Source organism: Meriones unguiculatus, chromosome 9, assembly GCF_030254825.1.
Source record: "Meriones unguiculatus strain TT.TT164.6M chromosome 9, Bangor_MerUng_6.1, whole genome shotgun sequence".
Classification (NCBI taxonomy): domain Eukaryota; kingdom Metazoa; phylum Chordata; class Mammalia; order Rodentia; family Muridae; genus Meriones; species Meriones unguiculatus.
Genome location: NC_083357.1, coordinates 97,881,666 through 97,898,463, shown reverse-complemented (window position 1 = coordinate 97,898,463; position 16,798 = coordinate 97,881,666). Strand labels below are relative to the sequence as shown.

At 40.5% G+C, this 16,798-nt stretch overlaps 1 protein-coding gene across 6 annotated transcripts in view; it reads left to right on the top strand.

Moving 5' to 3' along the window:
* Positions 1 to 16,798, top strand: part of Tbc1d4 (TBC1 domain family member 4) — a 175,632-nt gene that overhangs the window by 135,372 nt on the left and 23,462 nt on the right. For 2 of the 6 annotated variants that reach the window (XM_060391533.1, XM_060391532.1), the window contains exons 9-12: positions 7,041 to 7,115; positions 8,334 to 8,560; positions 10,318 to 10,482; positions 14,082 to 14,105. In XM_060391533.1, coding sequence (XP_060247516.1) covers positions 7,041 to 7,115; positions 8,334 to 8,560; positions 10,318 to 10,482; positions 14,082 to 14,105 — 491 coding nt within the window. The remainder of the gene's footprint in view (positions 1 to 7,040; positions 7,116 to 8,333; positions 8,561 to 10,317; positions 10,483 to 14,081; positions 14,106 to 16,798) is intronic. The other 4 variants (XM_060391535.1, XM_060391534.1, XM_021646990.2 and 1 more) reach the window with 2 other exon arrangements.

Genomic DNA, 16,798 nt, shown 5'->3' with positions numbered 1-16,798 from the left:
TTGGTAAGATGGCCATTTTTACTATGTTAATATTGCCAAGCCATGAGCATGGGAGATCTTTCCATCTTCTCATATCTTCTTCTAATTCTTTCTTCAGAGATTTGAAATTTTTTTCATACAAGTCTTTGACTTCCTTGGTTAGGGTTACTCCGAGGTACCTTATGTCATTTGTGGCTATTGTGAAGGGTGTTGTTTCCCTAATTTCTTTCTCAGCCCTTTTGTCTTTTGTATACAGGAGGGCTACTGTTTTTTTTGAGTTAATTTTGTATCCGGCCACTTTGCTGAAGGTGTTTATCAGCTGTAGGAGTTCCCTGGTAGAGTTTTTGGGGTCACTCACATATACTATCATATCATCTGCAAATAGTGATAATTTGATTTCTTTCTTTCCAATTTGTATCCCCTTGATCTCCTTCAACTGTCTTATTGCTCTAGCAAGGACTTCCAGCACTATGTTGAAGAGATATGGAGAGAATGGGCAGCCTTGTCTTGTCCCTGATTTTAGTGGGATTGCTTTAAGTTTCTCTCCGTTCAGTTTGATGTTGGCTATAGGCTTGCTGTATATCGCCTTCACAATGTTTAGATATGTGCCTTGTATCCCTGATCTCTCCAATACTTTAAACATGAATGGATGTTGGATTTTGTCAAAGGCTTTTTCAGCATCTAGGGAGATTATCATGTGTTTTTTTCTTTCAGTTTGTTAATATGGTGGATCACATTGATGGATTTCTGTATATTGAACCATCCCTGCATACCTGGGATGAAGCCTACTTGGTCATAGTGAATGATATCTTTGATGTGTTCTTGGATTCGGTTTGCAAGTATTTTATTAAGTATTTTTGCATCAATGTTCATAAGGGAGATTGGCCTGAAATTCTCTTTCTTTGTTGAGTCTTTGTGAGGTTTAGGTACCAAGGTGACTGTGGCTTCATAGAATGAGTTTGGTAATGTTCCTTCTGTTTCTATTTTGTGGAATAGTTTGAAGAGAATTGGTGTTAGCTCTTCTTTGAAGGTCTGGTAGAATTCTGCGCTGAAGCCATCTGGTCCTGGGCTTTTTTGGATGGGAGACTTTTGATGACCGCTTCTATTTCTTTGGGGGATATAGGTCTATTTAGTTGATTTACCTGGTCCTGATTCAGCTTTGGTAAGTCAAATCGATCAAGAAAATTGTCCATTTCATTTAGATTTTCAAATTTTGTGGCATATAGACTTTTGAAGTAAGTCCTAATGATTGTTTGGATTTCCTCAGTGTCTGTAGTTATATCCCCCTTTTCATTTCTGATTTTGTTGATTTGGGTGGTGTCTCTCTGCCTTTTAGTTAGCTTGGCTAAGGGTTTGTCGATCTTGTTGATTTTCTCAAAGAACCAGCTCTTGTTTTCATTGATTCTTTGAATTGTTTTATTTGTTTCCAATTGATTGATTTCAGCCCTGAGTTTGATTATTTCCAGCCGTCTTCTCCTTCTTGATGTGTCTGCTTCTTGTTTTTCTAGGGATTTTAAGTGAGCCATTAAGGTGCTTGAATGAGCTGTCTCGAATTTCTTCTTGAAGGAACTTAGTGCTATGAACTTTCCTCTTAGCACTGCTTTCATTGTGTCCCACAAGTTTGGGTATGTTGTGTCTTCATTTTCATTGATTTCTAGAAAGACTTTAATTTATTTCTTTATTTCTTCCCTGACCCAGCTGTCATTTAGTAACAAGATGTTCAGTTTCCATGTGTGTGTAGGCTTTTTGCTATTTCTGTTATTGTTGAGGTCCAGCTTTATTCCATGGTGATCAGACAAGATACAAGGGATTATTTCAATCTTCTTGTATCTGTTGAGGCTTGCTTTGTGACCCACTATATGGTCAATTTTGGAAAAGGTTCCATGAGGTGCTGAGAAGAATGTAAATTCTTTTGTGTTTGGGTGTAAAGTTCTGTAAATGTCTGTGAGATGCATTTGATTCATGACCTCTGTCAGAGACATTGTTTCTTTGTTTAATTTCTGTTTTGTTGACCTGTCCTTTGTTGAGAGTGGGGTGTTGAAGTCTCCCACTATTAATGTGTGGGGATCTATATTTGCTTTAAATTTTATCAATGTTTCTTTCACAAATGTGGGTGCCCTTGTATTTGGGGCATAGATGTTCAGGATTGTGATGTCTTCCTGGTGGAATTTTCCCTTGATGAGAATGAAGTGTCCTTCCCCATCTGTTTTTATTAATTTTGGTTGAAAGTCTATTTTATCAGATATTAGAATGGCTACTCCTGCTTGCTTCTTGGGTCCGTTTGCTTGGAAAGTCGTCTTCCAACCCTTTACCCTCAGGTAATGTCTATCTTTGTGTCTTAGGTGTGTTTCTTGTATGCAACAGATTGCTGGGTTTAGTTTATGTATCCATTCTGTTAATCTGTGTCTTTTTATTGGAGAGTTGAGTCCATTGATGTTGAGAGAGATTAATGACCAGTGGCTGTTAGATCCCTTGATTTTGATATTGGCTGTGGTCATCAGGTTGTGTGCTTGGTTGCTTTTTGTTTTACTGAAGTGAGGTTATTTATATCCTGTGTTTTCTTGAATGTAGCTAGTTTTCCTGGGTTGTATTTTCCCTTCTAGTGTCTTCTGTAATGCTGGATTTGTTTGTAGGTATTGTTGAAATTTGTTTTTGTCATTGAATATCTTGTTTTCTCCATCTATGAGGACTGAGAGTTTTACTGGGTATAGTAGCCTGGGCTGACATCTGTGTTCTCTTAGGGTCTGCATGATATCCGTCCAGGCCCTTCTGGCTTTCATAGTCTCTGTTGAAAAGTCAGGTGTGATTCTAATGGGTTTGCCATTATATGTTACTTGGCCTTTTTCCCTTGCAGCTTTTAGTATTTTTTTCTTTGTTCTGTATACTTACTGTTTTGATTATTATGTGGCGAGAGGATTTTCTTTTCTGGTCAAATTTGTTGGGTGTTCTGTAGGCCTCATGTATTCTAATTGGCCTCTCCTTTAGCTTGGGGAAATTTTCTTCAATGATTTTGTTGAAAATATTTTCTGTTCCTTGGAGAAGGGAGTCTTCTTTTTCCTCTATACCTATTATTCTTAGGTTTTGTCTTTTCATATTGTCTTGGATTTCTTGGATGGTCTGTGTCAGGAATTTTTCGGATTTAACATTTTCTTTGACAGATACATCGATTTCTTCCATTGTATCTTCTACACCTGAGATTCTTTCTTCCATCTCTTGTAGTCTGTTGGTTATGCTTACCTCTGTAGTTCCTGTTTTCTTCCCTAGATTCTTCCTTTCCATTATTTCTTCCATTTGTGTTTTCTTTAATTTTTCCAATTCTATCTTCAGGTCTTGAGTTGTTTTGTTTACTTCCTTCACCTGTCTGATTGTACTTTCCTGTTTTTCTTTTAGTTCCTTCAACTCTGTTTCTTTTATTTCATTCAGTGCTTTAAGCATTTCCTTTCTAAAGGCCATAAACTGTTTGGCTGCAGCTTCCTCTATTTCTTTATGGATGGCAATATTCTGTTTGAGTTTATCTTCCTCTATGTCTTCACGTATCTTATTTGTTTTCTATGTTATCATCTTCATGAGCATAGTTGTTAGGTCATCTTCTTGGATTTCAGTTATGGTGGGGTGTCCAGGGCTACTTGCCCCTGGGTAACTGGGTTCTGGAGATGCCATACTGCTCTGTCTTTTGTTGCTTGAGCTTTTACGCTGGCCTCTACCCATTGTGCTATCTTAGGTGTTTGGGGTTATTTTCTGGTGGTTCCTGGGGATCCTGTGGTGGAGAGAATCCCCTTTGCAGAAAGCTGGTTTTTCCTGAAGGATGTCTTCTCAGCTTTTTGGGTATAGTCCCTGGATGGCTGGTGTTTTTTCAGGAGTTGCTCACCTCAGGGATATAGATCTGAGTGGTAACTGTGGTCTTTGTTAGTCGAGAGGGTTCTCCTCTCACCCAGGGAAGTCCTGAGGGCAGCTGCCCTGTTTCTGGGTTTCTTGTTGTAAATTTAATGATCAGCTGTTGTGACCCAGTTGGACATCAGGCACGCAGCAAGTGTTTGTGCCTGTGTCTGGAGCACAGCTGAGTGATCGCGCCTCGGCCCCACTGGTCTGCTAGACTTTTTCTAGGGAAGGATTGGGTGATTTAAGTCAGTACAGTTTCCTTCCTTCCCTGTGGATTCTCTGGAGACACGGACTCCCAGTGTCTTTTTTTGCCCTGGTGCACACTGCTCAGTGTCCGCCAGCTGGGTGGCTGCAGAAACTGCCTGTACCTGGAGCACAGCTTAGTGATGGCGGCTCAGTCTCTGCCAGCTGTCTGGTGCACAGAGACTGCCTGTGTCTGCCTTTGCGGCCTTCGGGAGCCCTAAACTGGGTAATTTTCCGGGGACCTTTTCAGGTTGGGGGTGTCGGCTGAGTGCTCTGAGATCAGACCAGCCGTTTCCCTCCCTGTGTGTTTGCACCGGACAGTGAAACTCATTCGCTGGTGCCCTGGTGCCCACAGTTCTATCTCAGGCAGCGAATCAGGTGCGCAGGCAGTCAGGGCTCTTTGCTGGAGCCTGGGTCTCGGGCTCTGGCTCTGGGCTGGGTCCTGGGGTGCCTGTGGAACCCGAGTCTTTTCCAGGGGATGTCTGGGTGACCTAAGGCCGGTTCCAGTCTCTGATAGTGTGGTGTGCAAGGTTCAGTCTGGGACCGTGACCAGAGACACTGGCTTGTGGCTCTGGGCTGGGGCTGGCAGCAGGCAGCCGACAGCCAAGTGTCTGGCGGAACCGGGATCTCTTCCGCAGTTTAGCCAGGCGAGTTAAAAGCTGATTGAATCCCCCACCGTGGGGTATCCTCTCACCTGGGAAACACAATGACTGTGTTTTATGGCCACGAGTTCTGATTACTGGTCACTGTGCTGATCCTGCTGCTGCTGCTCAGAATGAGAGTCCTCCTGGCGCCGCCATCTTGCCCCTCCTCCGGGGGCATACTTTTAAAAACCTCTTTTATTTACTTTTCTTTTATCTTTTTTTTCCCCTACTATACCCCAATACCAGGTAGGAGAGAGAAAGGATTAGTGGGGAGGGGGTGTAGTTCTTTCTTAGCTGCTTCCTGCTGTTCAGGGTCATTGGGCTCCTTGGAGCCAGTCCATTTCTCTTTTCAGGAGATCTCCAACTTCTTGTCTGACAACATCAACCAGGAGCAGCAAGGGGGAAGCCGGAGCAGCCTTGTTCTTTCTCCAATCTCCACTCTCTAGGCTCTGGCATTTATTCTGTCTTCAGAGTCCTCAGATTCAAACTATCTGCAGCTCGCAAAGAGCTCCTCTCAGAGCCCACATGAGGCAAATAGTCTGTTGCTGTGGACCGTCTCGATCAGTCCACATCCTACACCTGAGACCAAAACAAAAACATGTTTATATCCACGACATGTGTGTGAGTGTGTGTTAAAGCAAGCAAGGATACTTGTGTCATCTTCCAGATCATGTCTGAATGAGAAAGGCTAAGGAATAATAACACTCTGAGTGGAATCCTGGAAACATCAGTATAAATCAGTGGTCCTGTGGGTCAGTCCCTTTGGGGACTCGCATATCAGATATCCTGTACATCAGCTATTTACATTATAATAGTAATAAAATTATAGTTATAAAGTAGTAACAACATCATTCTGTGGTTGGGGGTCACCACACTATGTGGAACTATATTAAAGTGTTGTAGCATTAGGAAGGTTGAGAAATAATGGTATGAATAATTTCAAGGCTTGTTTTTGGGGGTGTGGTTCAAAGTGTGAGAGAAGAAGGTGGTAGCTAAAACTTCATTATAACAGTGTTATAATGTTATAACACTATAACATTATAAAAGTCAAACAAAATTTAACTTTTGAAACTTTGTACAGGTATTACTTTGATTAAAAATTAAAATAAAATTTAATTTCTTCCACACCCAAATTAAACCCACATATACATACATATATATATATATATAATATTTATTACTATATATAAGGACAAAATTTAAAACAATAAATAGTGTTGAATGTTGTGTTGCTTCTTTTTTTTTTTAAAAAAAAAAAGACGCTGTTCTATTGTTGTATGCCTGACTTGTGCTTCTGGTCACTCCTTGTAGAACCTTTCCACATTTTTAATGCTTCACCTCTTAAGACCTTGTGTATGATTTGCTTCTCAACCCACATTTGTGTTTTCTTTCCTTCATGTGGTTTAGTTTCTTTGTATGTAATGTGAGAGGAAGAGATAGCCATCTGTTATGTCCTTTTTAGATTGTGTTGAGAGTCTACCAAGAACCAGTCAGGACCTTGCAAAGTGAAATGATTTATTGGCACCGGCAAGTATTATGGAATAATGAATAAAGCAAAATTAATAAATTTTAGGAGGCCCTTTTTATTTGGTATGACGGACAGACTTCTGCTTCTGTGCAAGCTTAGCTAGCACACTGGCTAAGTCAGTATTTCTAAGTCAAAGTCAGTATTTCTGACTTTGATACAGTGCTTGTTCAATCTGGCTGTGAGCTTGGCTATGAAGGTCATGCCGGTCTCAACTGTTGGAACTTGCGGTACTTCAGCCACAGTCTCCCAAGTACCGTGATTGCATTATATTCTGTTCTAGCATACTTCTTACGTTCCTGTGATATGAATTATGATGTCTGTAATATCTTGTAGGGAAGGTGTGTGTGGGTTGCTCGGTGTCTTTTGATGTCCTTATTTGCATTTGCCTGTGTGAGGAAAGAGTTACAGGCACTCTTACCTTTCAGGTGAGAAACCTTTAAGGTGTAAACAAAATAACACCAGAAGCTTGATGTGTCCATGTTGTCATCTAACAGCTGTGTTAGAGACCGGGGGAAGTTTGGAAGAGTTGTATACACCGCGGTCTGATGCCTGTTAATACAGCTGGCGGCTGGGCGTGGTGGTGCATGCAGTAATCCCAGCGCTCGGAGAGGCAGAGGCAGAGGCAGGTGGATCTCTGCAAGTTTGAGGGAACTGAGGGGGATCCATTTAACCCCTAGGTGGAGTGAAAACTACAGATTTCCCCCTCTACTTTTCCCATAAAACTGCAAGCTGTAGTTGTAATGATTCCACTTCCCCTCTTCACACAGGGAGCTAACAGGATGAGAGGTCGACTCGGAAGTGTGGACAGCTTTGAACGGTCCAACAGTCTTGCTTCAGAGAAGGTATCTAGTCATAGCTCCCCGGTTCGCCAAACCCTGCTGCTTAGCCAAAGCCATGGTAAAACATGCATGCCTAATTATTTTGTGATGAGATTTTCTTTTTTCATGTCTTTTGATAACTAAATAGCTGATGCTCTGTTTTAAGTAAGAAGATTCTGGGTGTTGACAGCTGATTTTTCATCCAGCTATGGACAGGTTGTTCTCTTCACAAACTGAACCACCGAATTACCACCCCCAACACACACGAGCACACCAGTCCCCTCCCCCAGCTTGTTATTCTTTCTCCATGTTGCTTCTTTTCCTCTTTTTTTTTTTTTTTTGTTTTCCTTTTTTTCTGGCTGTAACATCATGGTCTCTGTCTCACAGACAACCCTATTGGCTTCCTATTTCCTGTTTTCTGCACTATGCAACTTGGGGCACAATCAACTTTGTTATCTTAATAGGAAAACAGCAACTTTTTTTTTTTTTTTTTTTTTTTATTAAACTTTTGTTGACACCAGAGGCCTAGCCCACATAGCTGGGCTCAGCAAGCCAGAGGGTTTTGTTGGGATGCTCATTCAAGTAGCATACCTGACTGGATTGAGAGATTTATGTTGTCTCTTCTTTGTGTGGGACAGGCAGTCCAGAGGGCTCTCTCATTCATTTCCTGTTTTTCACATCTTTTAAAAATAAATTTACCACAGGGGTCACGACACTGGACAGAAACATCCCGAGTGGAGGAAGATAATTCACAGGCTTTGATTTATTTTTCCAAAGGCTTTGCACTGAGCCCCAGGCATGGAGGCACTGTGATATTGTTTTTGACATTACAGGAAACATGCAGGGCCATAGCTCACAGAAGTTAGGAGATCTCTGAACAAAGGCTCTGTCCTTTTTCTGTCATGGCCCTTTTGATCTCTCTGGCAACAATGGGAAGAGTACAGTAGCCCTAACATTTTACCACAACCCTGGGGTAGGGGTGGGGGGAAGTCCCTTTTTTTTTTTAAATCTGCCTTTCACTTTCCTGCCCATCTTTTCAGATGCTCCGTGACACCTGCTTATCAACAGCAGTGGGTTGTGGTGAAACAGATTAGACCTCATCAGGGTTGAGTAGGAAGAAAAACAAAACAGTCTGTCAGGAGGCAGGAAGAGGACAGGTCTCCTGTCACTGCTCAGCCCAGGGTCTCTATGTGTCAGTAGTGAGCCTGGAAGGGGCAGACACCTTCCTGGTTTGTGTTGTAGGACTTCTCTCCGGGGGACTCTCCTCCTGGGACCCCGCCGGCCTCCCCGCTGTCCTCTGCCTGGCACGCCTTCCCAGAGGAGGACTCGGACTCCCCGCAGTTCCGAAGACGGGCTCACACGTTCAGCCACCCCCCTTCAAGTTCAAGGAGAAAGCTGAACTTGCAAGATGGGAAGGCACATGGCCTACGGTCTCCTCTACTGAGGCAGGGCTCCAGTGAGCAATGCAGGTAGGTCCTGGCCTGTCCCCCTCTATGGGACAGCAAAGTCTAATGTCATTCTGTTTGGGTCACTTTGGAGTCAGTGTGGATTGTGTTTCATTCGTTAGCCAGATTTTAGGGTTCAGAAGGAGCAGAAAAGTAAGGCATATGCTTTCTTCAGTGACTTAAGATGGGAAGATGGGTGAGGTTAAGATACTACCCCGAAAAAGTTCTAAGACATTTTAAATGGAAGCTTTTTATTTTTTGCCCCAGAAAAAAAAAAAAAATAGAAAAACCATGACATGCAATTGTTTTGCCTGAAAATGTTCTGGCACATGTTATATCCTGTCTTTTTAATGCTGCCTCTGAGGAAGTCAAGTCAGCATAAATGTCAAGCCTAGAGCTTCTTGTCAGACTGCAAGAACTTGCCAGCTTGAAGGAGGCCTCTATGTTCCCTTCACACAGGAGACAACATTTGACTGTTTTTATATAGTATATTAAAGCTAAGTATCATTACTAAGTATGATTACTACACATTTTACCTAAAACTGTATCTGTGATATATATATATCTCCTACAAAGGAGTATATAGTTGCAGGCACTGTCTTATTAGAATGACCTATTAAAGATAAGCTAACAGAATTATTTGCTGTCAGGTATGAAGGATTACAGATAAAATACAGGGCTTCTTCCCATTTACCTCAGATTCATGTCTTGCAGCTATTTTTTTTTCTTTTCTCCCTGTGTTTTCCATGAAGACAACAGAGTTGATTATCCATGTTAGTCAGAGACATAAATAAAACCCAACTGAAAGTAACACGTCTTATAAAAAGGCCAACTTTAATATGAAATTTCGTCAGATTTACTTTCATGTTTTTATCGTGTTCTGCTCTCATGAACAGCTTTCATGCTGTTTTTCTGATTGCTTTGAATCCTAAAAACCAAGTAGATTATAAAATATAGAGGTTACAAAAATAAAGAAAATCAAAGCAATTCTCTTCAGATCCTATGTGTGTGAAGGAGATTAAGTGTTCTTAAGCAAACTAAATGTTACAAATAATTATTTCGTTGATTTTTTTTACCCAAGCCAGTAAATCTCTTCACCCCAAGAGCAAACTATTGTCAAGAATGAAAGGTGCCACTCATTTTGAAAGAGAAATGATGTCTCTCAATTCTTCCCCGAGTTTCCCATGTGTCATATCATATACATTCAGATAATGTTCATTATCATCAGTATAAAAGGTGCCATTTTATGGTATTTAAAAGCATTCTATACTAAAAGACCCTTGTTTATAAAAAGAGCCATGTGGAAGATTTAGGGCTTTGGATCAGCAGTCCACAAAGGAAGTAGCATAATGTTTGATAAGCCAGAGATATTGTGTATGATGATTGATACCAACCAAACATGTTGTTCATAAATACTCAGAAGGGGATTGTATCTTTAGAGTAGTTAATCATTGTGCTATTTCCTGGTTATTCCCAGGAAATTGTTTTCCTGAAACTATTGGTGTTTTCTAACCCCGACCCCTGAATTCTCTTTTGCATGTCAACATACTTTTTGTTCCCAAAGTGTTAAGAAATACAACTCGGAAAGGGTGGCGCTTTGAGTAGCACTAAGCAGAGGACTGCATGCACCTCTCCTTAAGTTCTACCTAAGCTCCAGCTCGCAGCCTTTAAAGGAAAGAATAAATTACGAGCAAGAACCTGATTATGTGCTTTTCTTAGTAGATGAAGATTTTGCTGAAGTGTAAATTTTAAGACAAATTTGCTGTATTTTCTGTACTCAGCATTCTCCCGTCTGCCCGACGCATGTACAAGGAGAGTAATTCTTCCTCCAGCCTTCCAAGCCTTCACACTTCCTTCTCTGCCCCCTCCTTCACTGCCCCCTCTTTCCTGAAAAGCTTTTACCAGAATTCAGGTAGACTGTCCCCACAGTATGAAAATGAAATCAGGTGAGATCGGTGTGCTGTTTGCAAAGCGCCATTTTCTCCAGTGATACATTGATAATGTTACTAAAAAGTGGCCGGTTGATTTTTAGAGTGATTCTTGTGCACCCATGCGCTTGCTCTAACCTGCTTCTAATGTATTGACTTCAGTTCCAATTAATTTTATTAAGAAAAATAATTAGAACTCTTAGTTACAAACCTTTTTTTTATATGATTATACCATTTTGAATGAAGCTTTTGATCTAACAAATGCCTTTCTTTGCTGCCATCCCAGAATCTAAACTTTGTGTTGTTGGGAGCAAGACCTGGTGTCATCATGTGCTGAGAAGACTTTCCCTAGTCTTCTATTTTTTTTTAGTCTCTGGGTATATTTCTTGGCACCCCAAAGACACTGACTCAAGCAGCTTGTTAAAAGGATAGGTGCAGTATCTCTTTATCTGTAAGTACATGGGTTATCTCCAAGGCATGTCTTTGCTTTTTCTCAATGACAGGTTTGCATTTTTGAGTCTCATTGTATGCAATGTGATGGGCTCAGGATATTGTCAGTAGGTCCTCCCAGAACACAAGAAAGATGTGAACCTTGTGGCTTTTCTCTGGGTTTTTGTCCTTGGTATAGGAAATTTCTATAACTCACAGGATGCATCTTTTTCACAAGATTAGATACAGTGAGCTTTTGGGAACTGCCGCTTTGTGACTTGAGATTATACGGGTTGTGCAAATTCTAAGTGGCATGTTGTCACTCTCCAGGACATGATTGGACTCTTCACAGGGATTGCTGTTGGCTTAACAATCTCAGTTGTCTTCTTATTTTTGTGTCTATCTTGACTCATGCGTTTTCACGACTGTCTAGGATTCTGCTTAACATAGCATAGTTTGTCTGCTTTCGTGTGGATGGACATGTGGGATGTTTCTGGTTGTTTCATGGTTGACAGTTCCTGGAGTCAGGTAGAGGAATGCATGCTGCCAGTCAGCAGGTGTGCCGCTGATACCTTCTTGAATAGTCTTTCGCTATATTTCCGTTTAGATGTGAGAACTTCTAAAAGCTAGCATTATCAGTAGATGGCTGGCTTTATTCTACTTAGATTACACACATCCTAAGGTCATTTCCAAGTATCCTTTGTCTGTATGTGCCCACTCATTCACTTTGGATTAGCATGATTAGGAATCTGAATTTTCCTCTAGGATTAGTGCAATGTGTTCAAAACAGAATTTCATTTCTGGTGACATAAGGCCAATGAAATAAAGAGTTTTCAGGAAGAACACTGTGGGAGAGGTTTCTAAGGAAGCTTGTCATGAAATGCTATAACGCAGTTGAACTGTGCTGTGAGTTTAGAGAACCAAGACTTTCCACCATCACAGTATCTGTAATACTGTCCTCTTACAGGAACACACCGCTAAGCAAGTCCATTCGCTGGGCTGAACTGTTGCATTAGTTGAAGTAAGCGTATATATAGAAAACCCTAGCTTCGTTTCTTAAGTAGGGAAGAGCCGTTCCCCCAAATGACAGAGGATCGTGGAGGTTGTCATGTACACAGAGTTACTTCCATCGTTTAATGTGAGGTTGATCATTTGTCTTGAGGAATCCACGCTTATCCATGTTTTATTTTTGATGGTTGCTTCCTGTAGCCTTTCATATCTCATGCTAATGGAAGGGCACTGAGGTCAGAAGGCAGATGTACATGAGTTTGGGGTTGGAAAAGTTCACTTTTTAGTCGTTATGCCATTTGAAGTGTTGTTCTTGAACGAGTGGAAAACTCCTCAACTTTCAGAACACTGAGGATTGGAAGATTTTTTTTTTTCAATTGTGACAAATTCTAAAAATTAGAGATTGGATCCCCCTCGCCCCTCCCCTGCCAACTCTTTTAATTTAATAGCATAGAGTCAGGAGCTCCAACATACAGACTGGGTAAAACAAAACCCCAAAACATTTTCATTGTAAAGCACACCAGTCCTAAGCACACAGCTTGGTGCGTCATCAAGGAGAGAGTGTCATCCTGTCACCACTACCCAGGCCACAGGTGGAAGGGTGCCAGAAGCCCGGTGGCACCTCTCGTTTCCTGGATCATTACTACCCTCTGACCTCACCGAACAGAGCTGAGTTTGCCGCTTGTGAATTCCCTAGAAATGGAATGATAGACATCCTTTGTTTCTGTTTCTGCCTTCTTCTAACATTGCTCTGTGAGATTCATTCCTGGTTGTAGGTGTGCCTCAGCGTATTTAGTTTCATTGCTATGTAGTCTTCTACCTAATAGATCACAACCTATCTATGCTCCTCTGAATGGACAGTTGCTTATAGGAATTTGGTTTCTTAGAGTGCTTTTGTGACAGTTATTGTATACATTATCATATATAATGACATATGTGTCACTAATAGATCTGCAGAGTGAAAGTGTTGGACAAAAATGTATATTCTTAGGTTTATTCAACTAACGAGTCACTTAGACATAAAGATACTAACAATCTTGAAGAGAATTTTTTCTATTTTGAAATAATATTAAATTTATAGAAAATCACAATACATTATAGGATCCCTTCTAATCCTTTATCTTGATTAATCAGTTTTAAACATTTTGCTGTATTTGCCTTATACATTTATAAAGCTCTCTCTGCACAAATGTTTATGTCTTTTGTTCAGTTGAGGCTGTGTGTGGGTAGCTTGCCTGTATCACTTTTCTCTTAGTACATTATGATGCTTTCCCATGAATGATGACATTCAAGAGCCAGGTTTTAATCCAGTGGCTTCTGAATTCTGCATCTCTCGTTATTACTTTTTTAGAGAGAAAGTCATGTATATACAATTAGTATGTTACCTTCAACTATTTGTAGTGATGAGGGGAGGAGGTATATAATGTTATGTTATAGTTCTCCTGTCACTTGGGTACCTAATATCTTATTAGTTGCATAAATTAATCTTTAAATATTCATAGCTAAATAGGGCAATATAGGATTTAGGCTAACAACAGTGTTACTTCTGAAAACAGGACCACTGTTCTGAGTTTTTAAATCATGTTAGGGTACTGAGAAAAAGAACCATCGTCTTTTGAATGGTTGTTTTGTTGGCTAATAGATTCTTTTGCTCAGATTTGAAATTACAAAGGAAAAGAAATAAGTATTTTTATTTTTTATTAATATCGTAATGCAAATTAATTTTGAAAGGATAACATTTTTCTTGGTAGCTGAGTTATAATTGTGCCTGTTGATTCATGTTTTTATAATATATATTTACCAAATATGATATTTCCTTTCCAGCAACAGACTTCTGTGTTGGTGAGGAGTTACTTTTCAAGTTTTAAGCTTTTATTTAAAAATTATTTATGTTGGTCCAAGTAAATGGTTATTTTAAAAAGTGATACTTATTGCTTCTGTTCTCATAAAAATTTTTAATGGGAAAGAATAAGGCATAGCTGATAAAGTATTTGTGGTATATTTTTATTTTATACTTCACTTGTATTCATTGATAAATATAATACTTTCATATGGTTTACTGTTGAATTAACTTGCCTGTGGTTTATTGATGACATATAGAAATGCCTTTTATTTTATGTCCTGATTTGGGGCAATGATCTTTCTCTGTGCTGATGCCATTCCTGTTTTCCTGCTGCTAGACAGGAGACTGCTTCAGAGTCAAGGTGATTAATGCTCCAAACATTTTCACTTAATAATTTTTCAGATTTCCCAGTGGTTAGCCATATCAGTTAAAGATCCAGTTTTGGTTGTCTTATGAATGCATGCTGTCATTCTGTGTGCTCTTTGGGCTGTGGAAACGGAAATGTGCCCCCTGGTATCATCAGAGATCACGGAGAGCCATGTAAAATGTTATTGCAAGATGAAGTCCTGTTTCTACTCTATTCTGCATTGAAATTCCTTTAAAGCTGAGGTTTCCAAGAAAACGCTATTTGAAATTTAGAGTTGCTACTGTGAATTAGCTATTAGATACATAATTATTTGCATATGAGTTTGTTTTTTTTTCTTGATCCTAGAAGATAGAGAAATGAGCATCCTGAAGCACAGCAATGCAGTACGATCTGGGGAGGGACACAGTCTGTCGCTACTCATCGTAACTGCTGTCATATTGGTTTCTGCAAGACATTGCCAATTCCTTGCAGATGTCCCATTGGCCACAGTCAGGAAAACACTGGTTATGGACAGGAAGGATCGTGGTGACACCTCTTCCTGGAGGATCACCGCCTTTCTCTGGAAAACATCCAGAATGATGCAGCTCAGTGTCACTATCAGCATCTGTTCTCTACCCACTCTACTTACTTTCCACACTCTGCCAGAATCACCAGTCTCCATCTCCCTGTCAAAATCTAACAGTCTGATTTCTTTGCAGTTTCAATAAAAGTACTAAAGATTGCACTACAAGGAATTATGCAGGGAGAGAAACATCTTCAGAGATCCTTTGGCCACAGTGTAACTCTTCTGGGAGTTACACTCTCAGCACTTTTTACGGGGAGAGTGTAGTTGTACATACGATCATTTAAAAACTATTTCTTCCATTTCAGAAGACGAACAGAGAAACAAGAGCATAGTTTAGTAGCAGAGCATTGCCTAGCATGACCAAGGCTCTGAGTTTAATCTCTAGCACTGAAAAGAAAAAGAAGCTGTAAGTCTAATATGAGCATTTTGCTTCTTGTCCTTTGGGTTTGAACACTGTCTAGCCTGCAGTTTTGTTTTACAGGGTGTTACACTGATTCTGAGAGAGGTGGCATATTTCTCTAGGTATGACTTTATTTGTCTTACGCTGCAGAGGTCTGAATAAACATGTAATCTGCCCAGAGATATTTTAATCTCAATGTGTAAAATATGTTTTTCACTATCTGCATTCAGCATGTGGAATTTCGAGTAAAAAAGCCTTCATTCTTCTTGTTGGTTTTTTTTTTCCTGTGCGTTGTTCCACTGACTAACTGCTCACATTTGTTTCACACTTAGATGTTGTAGTGATTTCCGCTAGAGTGGTGAATCTGAGCTCTGTTGAATTTTCCATAGGATGACAGATGTTTGCCCAGTTGAAAGCCAGAACTTTCACAGACTGAGTGCTGCAAACGCGATATAAACCAGCGAGTACTGTGGGTCGTGCAGGAAAGAACTGAGGTCTCATCAGTGTGTTGTCCCATCCGGGCTTCTTAAGACACTCATAGAAGGAAAGCCTTTCAAGTTTTGATAAATCGCTGCTTTTGGGTTAGTGAGGTGTTGTTATTTGTGTCAATTTGGCAGTGCACTGTGATCTAGACAAAGATTTTGCCAGCAGAACTTTAGGATCCCAGTTTCTGTTGAGTGCTAGGAAGTACAAGAGGGCTAGTGGACAGATTCCTGCCCAGAAGAACATGCTCTAAATCTGGCAAGAGAATCTGTCTTAGTGTAAAGTAGATTTCTCTGGTCTCAGTAGGAAAATTGTCATCAGTGCACCATTCCGTACGGGACCTAGTGGATTGATTCCTATTTAAGCAAGCCAGTGCATAGTAAAAATTCTGTGTTCACAGAAGCCCAACGTTAGTTCATGAGATCAGGACTGCACCTGCTTGCTCACAACTATTTCAAAAGATCATCCTTTATGAGTGTCTTAAGAAGCCCGCACACTCCTCTTTCATTCTCCACTCTCCTCTTCAGAGAACGGGGAGGTCCCCATGGGTACCAGCCTACCCTGGCTCATTAAGTCACTGCAGGACTACACACATCCTCTTCCACTGAGGCCAGACAAGGCAGCCGAGTCACAGGAAGGGGAGCCAAAGGACAGCTCTGTTTTTGAAGACCTCTGGAGCTTTGTAGGAACTGATGCAAAGGTCATTGACATTTTCACAGTCAACCACAGTGCTTTGAGGGTCTGGGTTATGGACTACCTGACTGAGTTCAGGAGCCATTCCTTGTTAACACAGGAAATGAGCAGGTTATTTTGCCTTTTTCTAGTTAGGGCTTCTCACTAGCAGTGGAAAATCAAAACAGCCACCCCATGTGGCTACTGTAAAGATGAAACCAACCGTACCTGGAACTGTCCAGAACAGTGCATCGTATGTGGTATGTGTTCTCTGTCTTCGTCAGTGTCATCACTATGTAGTAGATACCACAAGCAGTTTAGTTTTGAAGTTATACTTGTCCTAAGTCTTAAAGGAAGTTTAACTTCTTAACTTTAAGGAAGTTAAAGTGAAAACTAATAATGGAGTTAAAGCAAAAAGACAAACAAGAACTAAAAAAAAAAAGAAAAGAAAAGAAAAGAAAAGAAAAGTGTATCCCTCATCTCCATACTGTGTTTTATCCTGCATCCCAAGTCAGGATATAGGAAAATGAATTGTGCAATATTTCATGCAGTTTCACTTCCTTGAGT